Below are 19,213 nucleotides of genomic sequence, written 5' to 3'. Positions count from 1 at the left end.
GGAGAATGGGCTGAGCTGAAACCTGGTTGTTCTTCCAAAAATCTCATTTTAATTAGTCTAGTGCAGTGAATACTTATAGATTTAAACCTCATTGATTAATAGGTTAATAATCCACATGAATTAAACTAAAAGTTATCAAATATAAAAACAGAGTGAGCAAATTAATAGTGGAAGAAAACTTGTAACAAAGTGCTTTTTAAAAAAAGGTTGCCATTAAAAGCCTTTTTAGAAGTATATGATAATTATCAGAAGTTGATATCCATTAGAGGAATTTCTCTGAGACAATTTTGTATTAAGCCTCAGACTTTAAGATATAAGTGAGGAACTTCTGACCCAGAAGAGAAGTGACTAGCCCAGGGACACACAATAAAGTTAGTTGGAAGAACTAAGGCTAGAACCAAGATCTTCTCACTTTGAGTCCCTAGTCTACTGGTTTTTCCACCTCAACATTATTTGAGGTAGAACTTAAAGAAACCATAAATTCTGTTCTATAAATGCCTATAATTCAGCCTAATTTTCTTCTTTACTCCCCTCTGTCATCAGAATTAATTTTGCCTCCAGGTCCAGTTTTGCCTGATACTTCACATAGCTGTTAAAAAATAACAGAAATTCCTAATCTAAATGTACCTCATATCCAGGTTTTTGGCAGTGTCTAAAAAAAAAGACCAAAAAAATGACAAAAAGGCTAGCAGGAGAGGGAAGAAAGAGAAGCAAAATTTTTAAATAACCCCAGGATGATGAGTTAGCTCTAGTTTCAGATCTAAAAGGGAAAACTTGAATTAAAATCTTCAAAGAGGAAAAGAAAAACTGTTATTGACTAAAAATTTTTCTAGTCCAAACATGGAATTTGTCAAACCAGATGAACTTTCCCCTCACTTAAGGGTATTTGCCTACTTCGTGGCTGCCTTTTTTTTTTTTTTTTTTTTTAGAGACAGGGGGGGGGGTGGGCAGAGAAAGGGAGAAAGAGAATCCTAAACAGGCTCCACATGGAGACCCTGGGATCGTGACCTGAGCCAAAATCAAGAGTTGAATGCTTAATCGAGTGAGCCACCCAGGTGCCCCATTCATGGCTGCTTTGTTGCTTATATTCTGTATAGTTGCTCAACCAGACCAGGGTTGATTTCACTTCCGTGGCTCCTTAGCACAAACTAAGAGTTGTTCTTGTTTTTCCCAATATCAAAGACCATTTGGTCTTCAGGCTTCCGTGCCTCAGTTATTTAAACAGTTGTGGGAATGTTTTAAACTTTAAGCAAGGACCCCAGAGACTTAATTCTTAAAAGGACTAAGATTGCAACTCTTACAAGGACTTAGAGTAGTTCCATAAGGCCAGTCACTAATCCAGAGTGGCCTTCATCTTTTAGGGAACTTGCTAGCTGCCTCTCTTTTTCCAGTCTCCCAACTTCTGCCAAAAGCTTCCTTTTTATTTTTTTTTTCTTTTAAAGATTTTATTTGACAGAGCACAAGCAGAGGGAGAGAGAGAGAGAGAAACAGGCTCCCCGCTGAGCAAGGAGCCCAGTGTGGGACTCGATCCCAGGACCCTGGGATCATGACCTGGGCCGAAGGTAGCCGCCTAACTGACTGAGCTACCCAGGCATCCCCAGAAGCTTCCTTTTTAATTATAAGTTGAAAACAGTGATTCCATTTTCCCTTTTCTTCATCCTCTTTTGCCTTCTGCCTTTTTATCTTGCAGTGATTTATCTCTACATGTGGAAGCATGTGTGCAAAGATTTAACTGCAGAGATGTTCACTGCCATGCTGCTTCTAATAAAGGAAAACTGGAAACAACTCCCATGTCCACAGTACAGGACTGGCTAATCTATTTGTAAAATCCTATGCCACTATTAAATTTATGTGGTAAAAGAACTTTCAGTGACATGGAGGGATGTTCATACTCTGCTACGTGAAAAAACACTTTAGAGAACTATGCATTTGGGATGCATGAATAGAAATGATCTGGATGCCCTCAGACCATAGTATTGATAGAAGTTGTCTTTCATTGGGAAGATTTGGGGGTTCTAGGTGTGTGTTTTCACTTGCCTATTTCTGTGTTCTAATTTTTCTACGTTGAACATTCTTTGCTTTGATAGTAAGATCTGTGCTTAGAAACATGGAACAAATTCTTCCCTGTTTTAGAAATGTTAGTCATTTATGACCCTGCACATGCATAAAGCAATTTCACCAGTAACATAATTACAAACTAAGGAGTCTTTAGGATTCTAGATTAAAGTCCTAATATCTTAACCAGACTTTGTTCTTTATCAGGGGCCTGCTGTCTGAACATCTTATTTATTCCTTCCTCTTAGTCCTCAGTTGAAGCATTTAACTTTTAGCTTTCCAGCATGAATTTTCTCCACTGACTTCTAATCACTAGCATTGTATAAGCACTCAGATGGCATAGGTGTATTAGGGAAGGATGTGGTAAGAAGAAATAGGATTTTGTACCGAGAACATACTAGATCGTGTTAGCCTCTGATATGGTGAATGGCACATGAAAAGAAAAAGTGTGATCTTGTCTTCTAACCCCCCCCCACACACACACACGCACGCACACAGTCTTGTAGGTGCTTCTTGCTTGAGATAGGAGACCTTTCAATAAAATATGACTCCTGGAACCTTTAATCAGCCATGTGATTTACAGGTGTCTTTAATTTAAAGCAGTGGTGGGGTGCCTGGGTGCCTCAATCAGGTAAGCATTGGACTCTTGATCTTAGCTCAGGTCTTGATCTCAGGGTCGTGAGTTCAAGCCCTGCACTGAAAATAAATAAAATTTAAAAAATTAATTAAAAAATTAATAAATAAAAAATAGTGTTTGTTAGGATTAGTCCTAGATTTTACTCTTATTTGTATTTGTGTCTGGAGAAGGGGAAACTATAATTTTAGTTTTAAGAACCAGGTGAAGGGAAGTTATTGTGAAACAAGCAGGTCCAGGAAGAGCCAGGGGCTCTCTCTTTCCTTACATAAGTCTTCTCTGATGGCATGTCTCATTAACAGATATTTGGTAGATCACTTTTTCTTTTTCATGTTGGAAATAATTTAAAAATACTTCCTAACCATTTCATTGTTAGTAAAATATATGCTCAAGTCACAGGTTTGTTTGATTTAGAGATTAAATGAAATTTTTTTAAATGTGTGAAAATATGACACAGTATATGGCACATAATAACCATTAGATCTCTTCCTCTTTTGTTTTCCAACTTATAATGAATACCAAAAACCAGGGTTTGGACCGAAAGAGGATCAGTGGGCCATACCCTCCCAGGCTTACTCATAACTGGGTGTTGGGACACTGCAAGGGAGATTCTTGGAAAAAGACTTCATGTGACAGAAAAGTCACATGACATGAGCAAAGCTTGGAGTTTGAGGCTGATCAGAGTGGGATTTAAAAGTTATGTCTTTAATTAGCCGGTCATGAAGAAAATCAGTACCAACCCTCAGAGCATACCTTAGGCACTTAAGTACAGATATAATTAAAACATAGTTCAAATCTGCCCCCACAAGGTTGTTGTGAGGATTATCACATTCGGTGCACCTGTTAAAGAAATAGGTCTACTATTTCCTTTCTCCCTTTATATTCTCTATGATACAGTTGTGAATGTATGCATCCAAGTTTAGCTGTTTTTGTTTATAAAGAAAAGTATCTCGGGGTGCCAGGGTGGCACAGTCAGTTCAGCATCCGACTCTTGGCTTCAGCTCAGTTCATGATCTCATGGGTCTTGAGATCGAGCCCGATGTTAGATTGTGACCTCAGCGGGGAGTCTGAAGATTCTCTCCCTCTGCCGCTCTTCCTCCTCGCACGCACTCTCAAATAAATAAATAAATCCTTAAAAAAAGGTATCTCAAACATATCCAGGAATTTAGTGGTTAAAAGTACTTTATCTTAGAGAAACAGCAGAAATAAAACTAACTGGAGAGAAATACTTTATTATTTGTTAACTAAAGCATATGCCTAATCTTTAGCCTTCCTTCTTACGATTCTTCTAGAAATTACTCCCAAGTGTTTTCCGGAGAAAGCTTGAGTTTCTGTTATTATCAGAAGATCTCCAACGTGACATTCCAGAGGACATCCTCAAGGTGAGAGAGGGCTTTGGAGCCATCTGCCCAGGGTTACAGTCACTCGACAAGCTCAGCTTGTCCGCATGAGGTTAGCTATGTTCTCAGACAAGACCAGGCTAGGTAGAGGTTCCTCTGAGGAGAGTTCAGCTTTTTAATAAACTTAACCTGATTTTAGAATTCTTAGAGTTGGATTATCTAGAAATACTAAGTATAACTGGGGATTAAAGTTTTTTTCATTCCACGTAAAAGGAAGATGTAACTTAGATTTAAGCTTAGTATTTGAATTTTTCACCACTGTATCATAGAGAATATAAAGGGAGAAAGAAAATAGTATTTGTTGAATACCTCTTCTATAACAGGTGCATTGAATGTGATAATCCTCACAAGAACCTTCTGGGGGCAGATTTGAACTAAGTCTTAACTATATCTGTACTTAAGTACCTAAAGTATGCTCTGAGGGTTGGTACTGATTTTCTTCATGACCTGGCCACCAGCTAATTAAAGACATTAACAATAGGATTTAAGATAGGGACTTTTCACTTGTATTAGGTCAAGACCCTATGACCATCTTGGAGGCAGTTAATGAAGAAGCATCCCTGAGCACTGTCCATAGGCTTGGTGCTAAAGCATGAGAAATCACCTACTTCCCCATCCTCTTTTCTCCCTCTACACCAACTCTGCAAACAAATTATAGGCTATAGAGCTTCTTGCCTCCCAAGGCTTATCATCTAGTCAAGGAGAAAAGACAAATATACACTTGCCACAATTATGGATTAAACCAGATGGTACTAATTTTGAGTACTTTCAAAGTCCAGTAAAGAGGGAGAGTCATGTGGGTTGGAGGTGTTGGGGAAGGTTTTCAAGGATGAGGAATGGGCTCTACCTCAAAGGATGGCTAGGATTTAGAGCAGAGGTTAAAAAATGGTGTGTAATATTCTCTTAAAAGTTGAATTTAAATGCCACGGGAGTGGGCATCATGTCTCATGCCCACTCGTTACCTGCTTGGTCTATGAATTTGCAGCGTTGATTTAGATCCACAGTGCACATTTTGGAGGCGGTGAGGGGGGCCTAGCTTGAGAATGGAGCCCTTGGGCAGTTGAGTTCTCTCTTTGCCTTCATCTCTTCATTTGTAAAATGAGGATAATAGTAGTGTCTTCCTCTTAAGGTTGTTGTAAGGGTTAATTTTTCTATGTAAAGGACTTAGCATGAAGTAACTACTCTGAAGTGTTTACTATTGCTACTCTTATATACACACTTATATTTATGCTGAAAGAGGAAAACATCAAGCATATAAGTGATAACATCCTAGACGTGCTCACCATGGATCCTTTGCTTCATCCTCTATTTAGGAGTTATACGAAGCCTTAGCACAAGATACAGGAAGCCCTGTGCTTGATGGAAATCAGAGGCAGGAGAGCTGGACCCCTCGGCTCAGCTCAGAAGCTGTCTCTGTGCTCTGGGATCTTCTGAGGCAGGCTCCCCAGCCAGCACAGGCCCTGCTGGAACTCCTGCTTAGCAAGGACGATGCCACTGGCCTCTGTGGCTGGTCTCTGCAGAAGGCACTGGTGGACCTCATTCGAAGGGCACTTGGAGCTGTGCAGGGCCCCACCACTGGGCCTGCTGGTATAGTCGATGCCATCTATGGAGCCCTGCAGAGTCTGCGTTGCCCTGCAGAGCCAATCGGGGTTGAGCTGCGTCTCCTATGTGAAGAACTACTGGAGGCCTGCAGGGCTGAGGGGAGTCCCCTGCGGGAGGAGCAGGTGCTCAGCTGTCTGCTACCCAAGGCTGGACGGAGCCTGGTATCCCTGTACGGCCATACCTATGCAGAGAAGGCCACAGAAAAGCCAGTGAAGGCCATACCCTTGGGAAAAGGTGTGTTCCCTTTGCTGCTTCTCCTTGCATGTTAGTAATTCCACTGTGTCCAACCTCTGAAGTTCCTCTAGGCTGGTGCTTTCCAAGTTGCTCAGGAAATCTAGTGGAGAGGCTAAGCAAAAATGGTAAGGTGTTCTTTCGTAGAAGTACAAATTTTGTAGTCCAAGATGGGATGATGGAAAAAATAATAAAGTAATAGTAATACCTGGAAAGAGCTTTTCAGAAGCTACTGAGAGAAGTAAAAGTGCTTTAAGATACAAGTGTAGAAGGGTGCCTGGGTGGCTCAGTCAGTTAAGTGTCTGCCTTCGGCTCGGGTCATGATCCCAGGGTCCTGGGATCGAGCCCCACATCGGGCTCCCTGCTCCACAGGAAGTCTTTCTCCCTTTCCCTCTGCCTGCCATTCTGCCTACTTGGGCTCTCTCTCGATCTCTCTGTTAAATAAATCTTCTAAAAAAAAAAAGATACAAGTGTAGAAAACCTGGCTTAACTTTTTACAAAGAGTGAACTCTTGGTTTTTTGAAAGAAGCTAAAGCTTCTTTCCTAAGCTTTAGCTTAGGAAAGAAGATCTCCCTGTTCCCCAATAACCTTGTCTGGTTTGATTTTTTTAGTCTCCCCCGAACATCTAGATCCTGAGCAGGCAATGCTAGCCCTGTTCTCCAATCCTGACCCAACCCAGGCTTGGAAATCAGCCTATTTCTACTGCCTGAGCAACAGCAAGCATTTCCTCGAGCAGATCCTGGTAAATTAAACTTATTCATTCTCCATCACAGAAGTACCCAGGGATTTTCTATAGGCTTTTTCATTTCTCATTTCTCTCTGACTCATTTATCCAACACAAAGCAGTCTAATTAGTGGTGAGTCATTTGTGTGTCCATCCCGCAGTCCCAGGGGAGAAAAGGCCCTGAGAACCATTATCATTCATAATTAGAACTGCTCTCATTTTATATATGTCCTTTGGCAGGAACTAAGATGTTAGATACGTATAAGCTTTCTGGAAGGTGTGCAGAAGAAAAGACAGTGGCAGCAATATGTTGCCTAGCTGATAGGGGACTTTAGTGACTCTAACCTCCGTCCCGACCACAACTGAGCTTTAATTTAAGTCAACAGATATTTATTAACCTCATCCTGTGTGCCATGTACTGTGCTAGGAGCTGGTGTTACAACAGAAGTCAGTCCCTGCCTTCAGAGAGCTTACAGTCTAGTGTTTCTGTGAACATTTTGCACTCAACTGGCCACTCCTGTCATTGTCCGACATCTCCCGCTTTACTAAAAAGCCTCCTACCCTAACAAGCCGCAGGTCCACATAACTGTCTACAGCAGCCTCCATTGGCTTACAGGTGACAGCACTAGCACTGCTGAAAGAGGAAGACTTCCCAAGTCTTGGCTGCCTACTAGACAGAGAATTCAGGCCTCTCAGTCGACTTCTTGTGCTCCTGGGCTGGACGCACTGCCAGAGCCTAGCATCAGCCAAGAGGCTGCTCCAGACACTCCACAGGGCCCAGGTAACTCTCACTTTGCAGTGTGAGCTGCTCCAGAAGTTAGTTGCTGTGGGGCTTCGAGGTGAGGCAGAATGCAGGGTCCTGAAGTCGGTCACAGTCTCTGACGCCAGGTGCCTCAGTCTACATCTCTTTCTTCTCCCATATCAACACAGGATCACGGCTGTGACAAGCTCCTCAGGGATGCCTGTGATGGGCTGTGGGCTCACCTCGAGGTCCTGGAGTGGTGTGTACAGCAGAGCAGGTACAGGCCTGTGTAGCCAGCCCCCTTCCCACCCCTGGGCATACTTGAACCCATGCTCCATGCATGTACCATTTCAGGCCACCTTCCACATAGATATTTGAGTTGACAGCATTGACCTGCACCTAATAATCATTCCAGCTATTAAACCAGGAAAGGAACATAAATGATGATCATCTTTGCCATAGCCATAAGGTTATACCTAGAGGATAACTATGGATGACAGTGATAAATGGAACAAAAGCTCACATTTCCTGAGCACTTTCTATATGCCAGACATTGCTCTGAGCCCTTTCAGTAGATGATTTCACTTCAGCCTCACAATAATTCTGTGAGATAGATGCCAATATCGTCCTCATTGTAAAGGTGGGACAACTTAAGCCCAGAGAAGTTAAATCACATGCCTAAAGTGACACAGCTAGTAAATGTCCATATTCTTAGGCATGTGTTATCCTGGATCACAGGTTTATGCGACAACTGCCTGTTGCACTGTGTACAAGGCTGTGCTTCCCCCAGTAACTTAGCCTTAGGTCTTCCCCAGATCCAGGTTCGTGTTTTGTTCTTCACCCACTTCACTGGCACTTCCTGAGAAGAGTATGCAGAAGCGGGGGGGGGGGGGGGGGGCTGCTGTTTACTCAAATCAGAGAACTTAGCCAAGAAGAGTATGGAAATTGGGAAGCCTAATCTGGGCCCTTTCTAGACAAGTAGAGCTGACTTGATGGATGTACTTTCCTAATGGTAAACAAGTGCTCTGCTCTATCCCAAACCAACTAGAAGTTGGTGTTGAGGGAAGTGAAACCTGTAGTGTCATGGGCCAGAGAGAAAAGAACAAGAGGGAATTGAGATGGGTTTTTCAGAGTCAGATATAAACTGACTCTCTTCCAACCTCTCAATTTTGCCTTTCAGCAACCCCATACCAAAGAGAGATCTCTTGTGTCATTTACATGGTGGAGACAGCCACTCCATGCTCTACTCTCTCCATCACCTTACCAACCTTCCAGCCCTAAGGGAGGAAGATGTTCTCAAGCTCTTACAGAAGGCGCCAGCCAAGGACCCCCAGCAAGAGCATGGTGAGTTGGCAAGGAAATGACTTGGGCAAGATTCCCTCTTAGGACAATCCTGCACCAGTTTCTTTCAGCACAAGATTTATGTAGATTTGATCTGTCAAGTTGGGTGGTCCAACAGGTGCCCACTAGATTATCACCGTTTGCCTCAATCAGATTATGGGTTGTAGGGACACTCCTCTCCTTTCTTGGTGAGGTATAGGGAATCCTATGAGAACAGGCCCATAGGAACTTTTATCCTCCTGGAACTTTCTCAGGAACCACTCATATACCTTTATCCCAATGAAGCAGAATTAGGACCTGCCCTCTGAATTTGCAGCATTGTCATGGGCAGTGTTTATGCAAGTTCTTGGTGAGTCTTTCCATGCTTCATAAGTTTCTTCTTAGCACATTCTGTGTTTCCTTTCCCTCCCATCTCTCCTTCATAATCTATTAAATAGATAAAGAAGTTTAGAAGAAAGACTTGCCTAAAACAATAACAAAGCCTCGTTTTAACCTTGGATCTCTGCTTATAACTCAGCTCACTGTTAACAAGCTCTTTTTGCTTTCAAAAACCACATCATAGTACAGTCAGAACACAGGCCAGGGACACTTAGCTTAGAGAGAAACAAATGTTTTCATATGGCAATAGATGTTTCTCAACATAGATACTGTTTTGATTTATGTATTAAAAGAACCTACTACTAATTGGAAAACCAGTGTTACTTCATTCTATATTTTTTTCTGGAAAAGTAGGGAATTTGTTTACCAGATCTCCTAAAGGAACTAGAACTCCCTGTTTTCTACATACAAGTACAAAAGGCTTCCAGAGAAGTAGTTTAAGTCAAATCCCTGGTGACCCACCAGGACACACATGGAACTTGAACTTGGAAAAGACAGAAGAAGAGCAATAATAGGGCTGGGATTAAGGTGACACAAGAGAGGCATCTGGGGTACAAAATATAAGGAGTCACTCACTCTCAAGGTCATGCAAGTGTTTGCAAGTCCTGACCCTGATCAGTAATGCCATGCAGAGGCCAGGGGCATAGAACAATATTTGTCTTGTTTTTCATATTACCTTGACCTTGGTAAAGCTGAGGTTACTTTCTAAAAGAAGTAATCACGAAGTCTATACATAAACGGGTTTATTGCAATGTAATAGTAGCAAAGCATCCCTAACTACTGCATGCCCTGCCCAAAAGGAATCCCTAGGGAAGGGATTCATTCAGTAGAACTATATGCAGCCATCAGAAATTCAGTCCATGAAGAAATACAATCAAATGCTTATACCGTAAAAAATACTTAAGAAGTAGGAAAATTAAATAGTATATAAAATGTCATTACACTCAAATACATACTCATATATATATATATATGTGTATATATATATATATATGCCAAATTGTCAAAGACATTAAACCAGAATGTAACAATGATTGTATTTAGCTGGTAGGATCATGGGTAATATTTCTTTACTTCTTTTTTGCTTTGTTACATTTAGTGCTTCTTTTTTTTTTTTTGGAGCAGGTTGTCCTTTTTTTTAATACAACAGATTTCTGGATATTAATTTTGTATCATGCAACTTTATTGAATTCATTTATCAGTTCTAGTAGGTTTTTGGTGGAATCTTTATGGTTTTCTATTTATAGTATCATATCATTTGCAAATAGTGGAAGTTTTACTTTTTCCTTACCAACTTGGATACCTTTTATTTTTTTTCTTGTATGAATGCTGTGGCTAGGACTTCCAGTACTATGTTGAATAAAAGTGATAAGAGTAGACATCCTTGTCTTGTTCCTGATCTTAGAGTAAAAGCTTTCAGTTTTTCACCATTAAGTATGATGTTAGCTGTGGGTTTTTCATATGTGGACTTTATTATGTTGAGGTATGCTCTCTCTAAACTTATTTTGTTGAGTTTTTATCGTAAATGGATGTTGTACTTTGTCAAATGCTTTTTCTACATCTGTTGAGATGATAATATGGTTTTATCCTTTCTCTTGTTAATGTGATGTATCACGTTGATTGATTTATGAGTATTGAATCACCCTTGCATCCCTGGAATGAATCCCCCTTGATCATGGTGAATACATTTTTTTAATGTATTGTTTTATTTGGTTTGCTATTTTTTTTAAGACTTTCTTTATGAGAGAGAGAGAGCACAGAGGGAGAGTGAGAGGCAGAAGCAGGACTCCCTGCTGAGCATAGAGCCCAATGTGGGGCTTGATCCCAGCCCTGAGATCATGACCTGAGCCAAAGGCAGACCCTTAATCAACTGAGCCACCCAGGCACCCCTCAGTTTGCTGTTTTCTTGAGGATTTTTGCATCTATGTTCAGCAGAGATACTGGCCTATAATTTTCTTTTTTTGTGATATCTTTATCTGGTTTTGGTATAAGAGTAATGCTGGCCTCATAGAATGAACTTGGAAGCTTTTCTTCGTTTTCGATTTTTTGGAATAGTTTGAGAAGAATAGGTATTATTAACTCTTCTTTAAATGTTCGTGGAATTCACCTATGAAGCCCTCTGGTCCTGGACTTTTGTTTTATGATTATTGATTCAGTTCTATTGCTAATAATGAGTCTGTTCAAATTTTCTGTTTTTTTCCTGATTTAGTTTTGGAAAATTGTATGTTTCTAGGAATTTATCCATTTCTTCTAGGTTTTCCGATTTGTTGGCATATAATTTTTCATAATCTCTCATAATTCTTTGTATTTCTGTGGTGTCAGTTATTTCTTCTCTTTCATTTCTGGTTTTATTCATTTGAATACTTTCTCTCTCTCTTTTTTTTTTTAATGAGTCTGGCTAAAATTTTATCAATTTTGTTGGTCTTTTCAAAGCACCAGCTCCTGGTTTCATTGATCTGTTCTGTTGTTTTTTTAGTCGCTATTTCAATTATCTCTGCTTTAATCTTTATTATTTTCTTCCTTCTACTGGCATTGGGCTTTGTTCTTTTTTTCTAACTGCTATAAGTGTAAGGTTATTTATTTGAGATTTTTCCTGTTTCTTGAGGTAGGCCTGTCTTGCTGTAATCTTCTCTCTTAAAACAGGTTTTTCTGCATCCCAAAGATTTTGGACTATTGTGTTTTCATTTTCGTTTGTCTCCGTGTTTTATTTCCTCTTTGATTTCTTGGTTGACCCATTCATTGTTTAGTAGCATGTTACTTAGCCTCCATGTATTTGTGTTCTTTCCAGATTTTACCTTGTGATTGATTTCTAGTTTCATACAGTTGTTCAGAAAAGGTGCATGATACAATTTCAATGTTTTTGAATTTATTGAGAATTATTTGGTGACATAACGTGATTTATTCTGGAGAATTTTCCATGTGCACTTGAAAAGAGTGTATTCTGCTGCTTTGGGATGAATGTTCTGAATATATCTGTTAGATCCATCTGTTCCAATGTGTCATTCAGAGCCACTGTTTCCTTGTTGATTTTGTGTCTAGTGAGCTATCCATTAATGTAAGTGAGGTGTTAAAATCCCCTATTATTGTATTATTGTCGATTTCTTCCTTTATGTCTATTAATAGTTGCTTTATATATTTAGGCACTCCCATGATAGATGCATAAATATTTACAATTATTCTCTTGTTGGATTGTTCCCTATATCATTATGTAATGCCCTTCTTTGTCTCTTGTTACAGTCTTTGTTTTATAGTCTGTTTCATCTGATATAAATATTGCTATCCCAGCTTTCTTTTCACTTTTATTTGGAAGGTAAATGTTTTTCCATCTTTTCTTTTTCAATCTGCAGGTGTGTTTAGGTCCAAAGTGGGTCTCTTGTAGACAGCATATAGATGGCTTAAGCAGGCTATATTTTGCTATGGAAGGAATTAGGGTCAGATTAAAATGTTAGAGACCCTTTAAAAATTATGGTGCCCTCCTTTCTCCTGACTGACAATAAAAAAAAAAATTCTGAGAAATTATTAAACAAGTACAAGGAATTTCAACTAAGTTTGTGTTTTTTCCCTTGATGTCTGCTTCAGTGCTTTCTTAAAAATATTACATATTTGTAATTTTTTGTTGCCTTTTCTCTCATTATTCAGTCTAAATGCATTTTAAGCCTAGTTCCTGGATAATGTGGCACTAGGTAGACTAAATATTAACTTGACATTCTAATTTTTTTAAAAAAGGAAAACAGGTACTTTAAGAAATATGAGGGAAAGACTTGTCAAATAGCCATGAGGGCCGTAGTGAACAGCCAGGTAGAATGGAGGCAGGTGGGAAAAGGAAACAGGGGCTGCACATTGATGCTCAGTGGAAGCTGGGGTGCAGCCAGGGCACAGGTCAAACTGACAGCAAGCAGAAAGGGTGAGAAATCGGAGCCTGAAGAGCAGTGTGTCTTTGCCTCGGCCATACTTGCAGCGCCTGCTGGAGAGCCCCGACTCTGAAGTTCTGCCCGTTTCTCCACAATTCAGATTCAGCTGAAGCCACAGTCCCTGAGCACCTGAGCCAGTGTCAGAACCTGACACTCTACCAGAGCTTCTGTGCCATGAAGTATGCCATCTATGCCCTCTGTGTGAACTCGCACCAGCACTCCCAGTGCCAGGAATGCAGAGACAGTCCCTCAGAGGACCCGGCCTTGGCTGTGGAGCCAGCAAATGATCCTCTCTCCTCCCCAGGTACAGACTTCTCCCTGCCACCCCATCCCTGATATTAGCTGGTAACAGCCTCTCCCAGAGAGTTCTTCATGGGATTGGGAGGTGGCCTTGGTTTTATTACGCCCAGGAATAATTTCATCCATTTGTCAGCCTCCATGAATCAGAACGACATGGAGAAGACATTGCCTAAGTTCTAATGGAGTTTGATCACTTAGTGCAGTGTTTTCCAAATGCTGCTTTTTTAAGTACAACCCACAGTGAAAATATCATTTCACATCACACTCCTGTTTGCACTTAAGTATATAATTTGCATGATATATATGTGTGTATGTGTGTATAAGAGATACATAAACTACGTTTTAGGAAACAATACTTAATGCTTCCAAATAGAGCACCCTCTCAATTATTCTTCTGTTCTATTTTATTTTTTTAATGTAGCTCTTTAAGTCAGTGTCATGGGTCACAGCCTACATTATGGAAGAACCTCGTGTTTTATCCTTTCTTTTTTCTTAATAATTTATAATTCCTTAGCTTGCCTCCTGTGACTAGGGGTCAGTTATCTCCCCCATGTGGCTTTGGAATAGACTTTCACCTGTGTGCATGGTCATTTCTGACCGGTGAGTATTTCTGAAAGATCTAGGTAGCTCATAATCACATTTGTTTAACAGTGAATGAAAATAGAATTGAGGAATAAGGAGTCTCCATGCTGCCTTCATTCCAGGAACTGAAATATGAAGTGCTTGTCAGAGATGAGGAATAGTATTTGTTTTGTTTTGTTTTTTAAACTTTTTCTAAAAATTTTTTCCCTTGTTTTAAATTTAATTAACATATAATGTATTGGTTTCAGAGTGATTCATCAGTGTTATGTAACACCCAGTGCTCATTACATCACGTGCCCTCCTTAATGTCCATCACCCAGTTACTCCTTCTCCCCTGCCCCTTCCCCTCCAGCAACCCTCAGTTTGTTTCCTATGATTAAGAGTCTCGTGGTTTGTCTCCCTCTCTGATTTCATCTTGTTTTATTTTTTTTCCTCTTCCCCTATGATGATGAGGAATAATACTTAAAAGCAGAAACAAAATAATTAGTGTTCAGTAAGCTATACTCTTGATTGAGGTAGCAGAATCTTTCTGCAAATCATGAAGACATGGCTAAATAGTCTCTTATTCTTCTGCCTATAACCACTTCCCTTAGTCATTAAAAAATAAATGAGTGAAAGTTGTGAGAATGTTTGAGTCTGGCAAGTAGTGTTTCTAATGTTTACATGTTCTCTCTTCTCTTTCTCTGGTCTCTTCTCTTATACGTGCTTCTTTAGGTGCTTCAGATCTCTTCTCAACATACCTAGCCAGATGTCAACAGTATCTGTGCAGTATTCCTGACTCTTTATGCCTGGAACTTCTAGAAAACATCTTCTCATTGCTCCTCATCACCTCTGCCGATCTTCACCCAGAGCCTCACCTGCCTGAGGACTATGCTGAGGATGATGACATTGAGGGGAAGGGCCTGTTGGGTTTGAGGTCACCATCTGAGAGCCCTCAGCACATAGCACAACCTGAGAGGAAGTCAGAATGGGGTTGCCAGGGAGTCCCCAGGAGCCTTGCTTATACAATCCCAAGCTGTCTGAAGACAGAGCCAAAAGACCGTTCCCCAGGGCCCCATGGGCACAGCTTTTTGGACCTAAAGCACTTTACTAGTGGTATCAGTGGGTTTCTGGCTGATGAATTTGCAATAGGGGCCTTCCTCAGGCTCCTCCAGGAGCAGCTGGATAAACTCAGCAGCCACAATCCCCCTGCGAAGCCAAAGCTGCTAGAAGGCCAGAGCTGCTCGGGAAGCAGAGATGGATTGCAGAGCCGCCTGCACCGGTTTTCCAAGGTTCTCTCTGAGGCCCAGTGGAGATACAAGGTGGTAACAAGCAACCAGGGCTCAGGTGAGAGGAGACAGAGCTGGTGGGCTCCAAAAGTGAGGAAGGGAAAAAAATCCAAGGAATGTGGGAGAGAGTGAGGAGTTATGTGGGAGTCACACCTTAACTCAGGGCATTATCACCATAGCAGCCGGTGTCAGAAACCTGTCTCGGAGCCAGTCCAGATCTTCCCCTACCTGTTATCCCAGCAGGTGGGTCAAATCAAAATTGAACACTCCCATATGACCTATAGTTTGCTGTTTCAGAGGAGCAGCCTTCCCGAAGGTATCGGCCCATTGCGACAGGGCATCCAAGTCTCCGCCGGGGGCGTCGGCCAAGAAGGAGCCGGCCAGGTAATCTGAAGAATTCTCCCCAGTCCTCATTCCGATGCATCAGGCAAGTGGTATGCTGCCACTTGTCTAGTGCTCTTTAAAGTAAAACACATGGTCCAAACGAACAAACACACACAAGGGATCTAAGATTATCCTAATCCCACGCCCCCAAGGTAACCTTGCTAATAGTTTCCTTCCAGAAATTTTCATGCAATATAAGCATATGTCGCATTTTATATATCCAGATGCGTCATACTATATTTAGAACTGTATATATTGAGAACTGTGATTTTCTTTTTTCACTTAATATTCTTTTATATATACAGATGTATCATACTATATATTGAGAACTTACTTTTTTTTCCCTTGTAATTTAAAGGCGCCTTAACATTTCCATTGTTATATATACCCTTTTGTAGACATTTAAATTGTTTATGTTTTTTACTATTATAAAAATGCTATAGTAAACAACCTTGTACATATGTCTGGGTATACGTACATACGTACATACATACATGTCTGTGTGAATATAGCTATAGACTATGTCCCTAGCAGTAGAATAGCAAGGTCAAAGATATGTGGATATAAAATATGGGTATTACCAAATTGCCTTTAAAAAGAGGTGGCCTGGGATGCCTGGGTGGCTCAGTCAGTTAAGCATCTGACTTTTGATTTCAGCTCAGGTCATGATCTCACGGTCCTGAGATCGAGCCCCAAGTCAGACTCTGTGCTGGGCCTGGAGCCTGCTTAAGATTCTCTCCCTCTCCCTCTCCCTCCCCCTCCCCCCCCCTTTTCCCCTCCCCCCTCCCCTCCCCCCAAATCCCCCTACCGCCAACCCCCTAGCACTTCAGAAAGCGGGTGTTGAGGAGAAGCTTTTCCTCCAGGGCTTTAAATACCATGGTCTTTCCAGACTGGGTCTTATACTTGGTTCCCTACCTTTTCAAGTATGAGGACACCTTTTTCTATGTCAGAAAATTTTGTGGCCCTCTTTGCACCCTTACCACTTCCTGCTCATATTTTATTTTTTCAGAATATTGACAACGCTTTGTAAACAGATAGGGGTTGCTGACCCCTACAAGTAACTTGAAAGCTCCTGGGTCTCTGAGACCCACAGGTTGGAAACTGCTACTACTCAGATGAGCACAGGGGCCATATTAAACCCACCCTTCACCTTCGGTCTATAGAAATGTATTTGCTGTAGAAGGAGCAGCAGCAGTAATAGTTATCCATTACCCTCTCACTCTTAATACCCATGGCTTCAAGCTGACTTCTTACTTTCCACACTATATGGAGTTGAGGGTTGATTCTCTCTCTTCTTCCTAATTCCTTTAGATGGCCGGGACAGAAGTTCCAATCCATCCCTGGAAAGTACAAGTAGTGAGCTGAGCACGAGTACTTCAGGTATGGGGGTCCCAACCAGTTGTCAACTACAAGCAGCTTTGCCCTGATACAGAGTTGCCCTACACCACAGTATAAAATCCTGGATTGAATAGTTTATGCCTGTGTTCAAGAAGTTTGGTTCTAAACATAAAGGAATAAAGCACAGTGGTAATGTTTAAAACCTGATGATAGGTTTCATAATTTTAGAAGAAATAGTATAGTGTGGAAAGAAGTGAAATGTATCTCTAAACAATGTAAATTTGAGATACTGGTAGAGTTTCTCTGAAGTTCTGTTAAATAACTGGACATCTTGAGGTAGATCAAAATAAAATAAGGGCTGGAAAAAAAAAAAGTTTGGTTCTAAGAGATACAAGCTTCCTGTTATAAATAAGTCCTGGGGCTATAATACACAGTATGGTGACTGTAGTTAACAGTACAATATTGTATATTTGGAAGTGGCTAAGGGAGTATATCTTAAAAATTCTGTCATAAGAAAAAAAGTTTGTAACTAGGTGTGATGAATGATGGATATTAACTAAACTTATTGAGATGATCATTTCATTATATATACATAAATCATTATGTTGTTCACCTAAAACTAATACTAAATGTTATATGTCAATTATATCTCAATTTGGAAAAAAAAAAAAAAAAAGGTTGGTTCTGCAGATGGCCAAACAGATTTCAGCAGGGAAAGGGGGAAGGGTTGTCTCACCATCATGGAGTTACCCATCAGCAGAAAGAAACAGGTGAATAACCCAAAAATGTCACTTAAGTCTTGTATTCAAAGATAGTAGCATAGGTTTGCCCTTCTATTGAGGAAGAATTAAGCCCCACTTACAGAACTTTTAGAGAAGGACCCTGAAGATAAGAGTTTGGTGGGAGGTGCCAGCAGTATAGTTTTTCCTCAATTTCTATTGCTTCCTTGGCCCCCACAGAGGGAAGTCTGAATGCTTCATCTGGAAGGAATGAGCTGGATGGCCGGTTACAGCCCCAATCTCAAAGTTCACTCATCCCCATGATGTTCTCCTCACCTGAGTCACTGCTGGCATCCTGCATCCTCCGGGGGAACTTTGCAGAAGCCCACCAGGTAAGGAGAGCACCTGTGTGGTAGATGTTAGCCACCAGGCCATGCCTTGTCCTAGTAAAGAATACTAAGGCAGCCTGTAGCTGTCTGGGCCCCACTGGGCCTCAGGTAAAGCTAGGTGCATGTGCAACCAGAGCCTCAGGAGCACCTGAGGGGCCACATCCAGCAGGAGCAACAGGGAAATTTTCCATGTTCAAGGCCCAGTCCTCAGCATTGTGAATTTCAGGATTCATCCTGGAGATTTAAGCTATTGAATTATTTCTTAACAGAAACAGTGTTTTAACAAGATAAAGTATTTAGCCACAATGCCACCACTGCAAAACAGTGAAATATTTTTGTGTCTTTCCTTGTACTCCTTCTGTGAACACATACATGTTTTTATATAGTTAAAAATCATGATGCAAACAATTTTTAATAATAACTACAATGCTAATTCGTTGTACAAGAAGTATAGGGGACTACCAAACTAGAATGTTCATCATGTTATATAGGAAAAAGCACAAGAAATAGAAGTCAGAAAGACTCTTACCCTCTCTGAAATTCCATATCCTCATTTGAAAATTGGAGTTAAATATAATACCTGCTTGTCCTACCTCATGGGAATGTTAAGAGGATTATGTACAAGCTGTGAGAAATGCAAGAATCCTCTACTAAAAATTGCTTAAATTTAATGGCATAAAAACCTACTCTTCTGGTTTTTAAAACTCTCCTGGTATTTTTATCACACTTTGTGCTGATCCCTTAACACATAGGTCAGAATTTTTTTTTCATTTGAGTTCAGTTGTTCAGGAATAAATTGAGGAGAAATCTAGGTGGCGGAAGAATCTTTGTTCAACTTCCTCTGATCATTTTAGATCCCAAACTTAAATGATAATGATGGTTCTGACCCTCTGTGGGAGAACAGGACCCTTGCCAACCTTTTTACACCCAAATCCAGAGAGGAATTCAGCTGGAGCCACCCTCCCCCCACGCCAAGGCTTTATTCCTAAAATCCTCACCTCCTCTTCTTTTTCTGGGACCTTGATCTTCTTTTCCTTTCTTTTTTTTTTTTTTTTTAAGATTTTATTTTTTTATTTAACAAAGAGAGGGAGAGAGGGAACACAAGCAGTCGGTGTGGGAGAGGGAGAGGCAGGCTTCCCACTGAGTAGGGAGCCTGATGTGGGGCTCGATCCCAGGACCCTGAGATCATGACCTGAGCCGAAGGCAGACGCTTAA

At 40.8% G+C, this 19,213-nt stretch overlaps 1 protein-coding gene across 3 annotated transcripts in view; it reads left to right on the top strand.

The window, feature by feature from the left end:
* ZFYVE26 (zinc finger FYVE-type containing 26) overlaps positions 1-19,213 on the top strand; it is a 62,873-nt gene that overhangs the window by 2,704 nt on the left and 40,956 nt on the right. For all 3 annotated transcript variants that reach the window (XM_025869817.2, XM_025869816.2, XM_073895410.1), the window contains exons 4-14: positions 3,982-4,071; positions 5,403-5,925; positions 6,534-6,664; positions 7,263-7,427; positions 7,577-7,665; positions 8,569-8,732; positions 13,119-13,322; positions 14,615-15,226; positions 15,466-15,552; positions 16,864-16,932; positions 17,850-18,001. In XM_025869817.2, the coding sequence (XP_025725602.1) occupies positions 3,982-4,071; positions 5,403-5,925; positions 6,534-6,664; positions 7,263-7,427; positions 7,577-7,665; positions 8,569-8,732; positions 13,119-13,322; positions 14,615-15,226; positions 15,466-15,552; positions 16,864-16,932; positions 17,850-18,001 (2,286 nt within the window). The remainder of the gene's footprint in view (positions 1-3,981; positions 4,072-5,402; positions 5,926-6,533; positions 6,665-7,262; positions 7,428-7,576; positions 7,666-8,568; positions 8,733-13,118; positions 13,323-14,614; positions 15,227-15,465; positions 15,553-16,863; positions 16,933-17,849; positions 18,002-19,213) is intronic.

This window comes from Callorhinus ursinus, unplaced genomic scaffold (assembly GCF_003265705.2).
Source record: "Callorhinus ursinus isolate GAN/ISIS: 27379988/994484 unplaced genomic scaffold, GSC_fseal_2.0 scaffold8, whole genome shotgun sequence".
NCBI lineage: Eukaryota > Metazoa > Chordata > Mammalia > Carnivora > Otariidae > Callorhinus > Callorhinus ursinus.
Note: the sequence above shows the minus strand (reverse complement) of the source record. Positions and strands in the feature narration are given on the sequence as shown.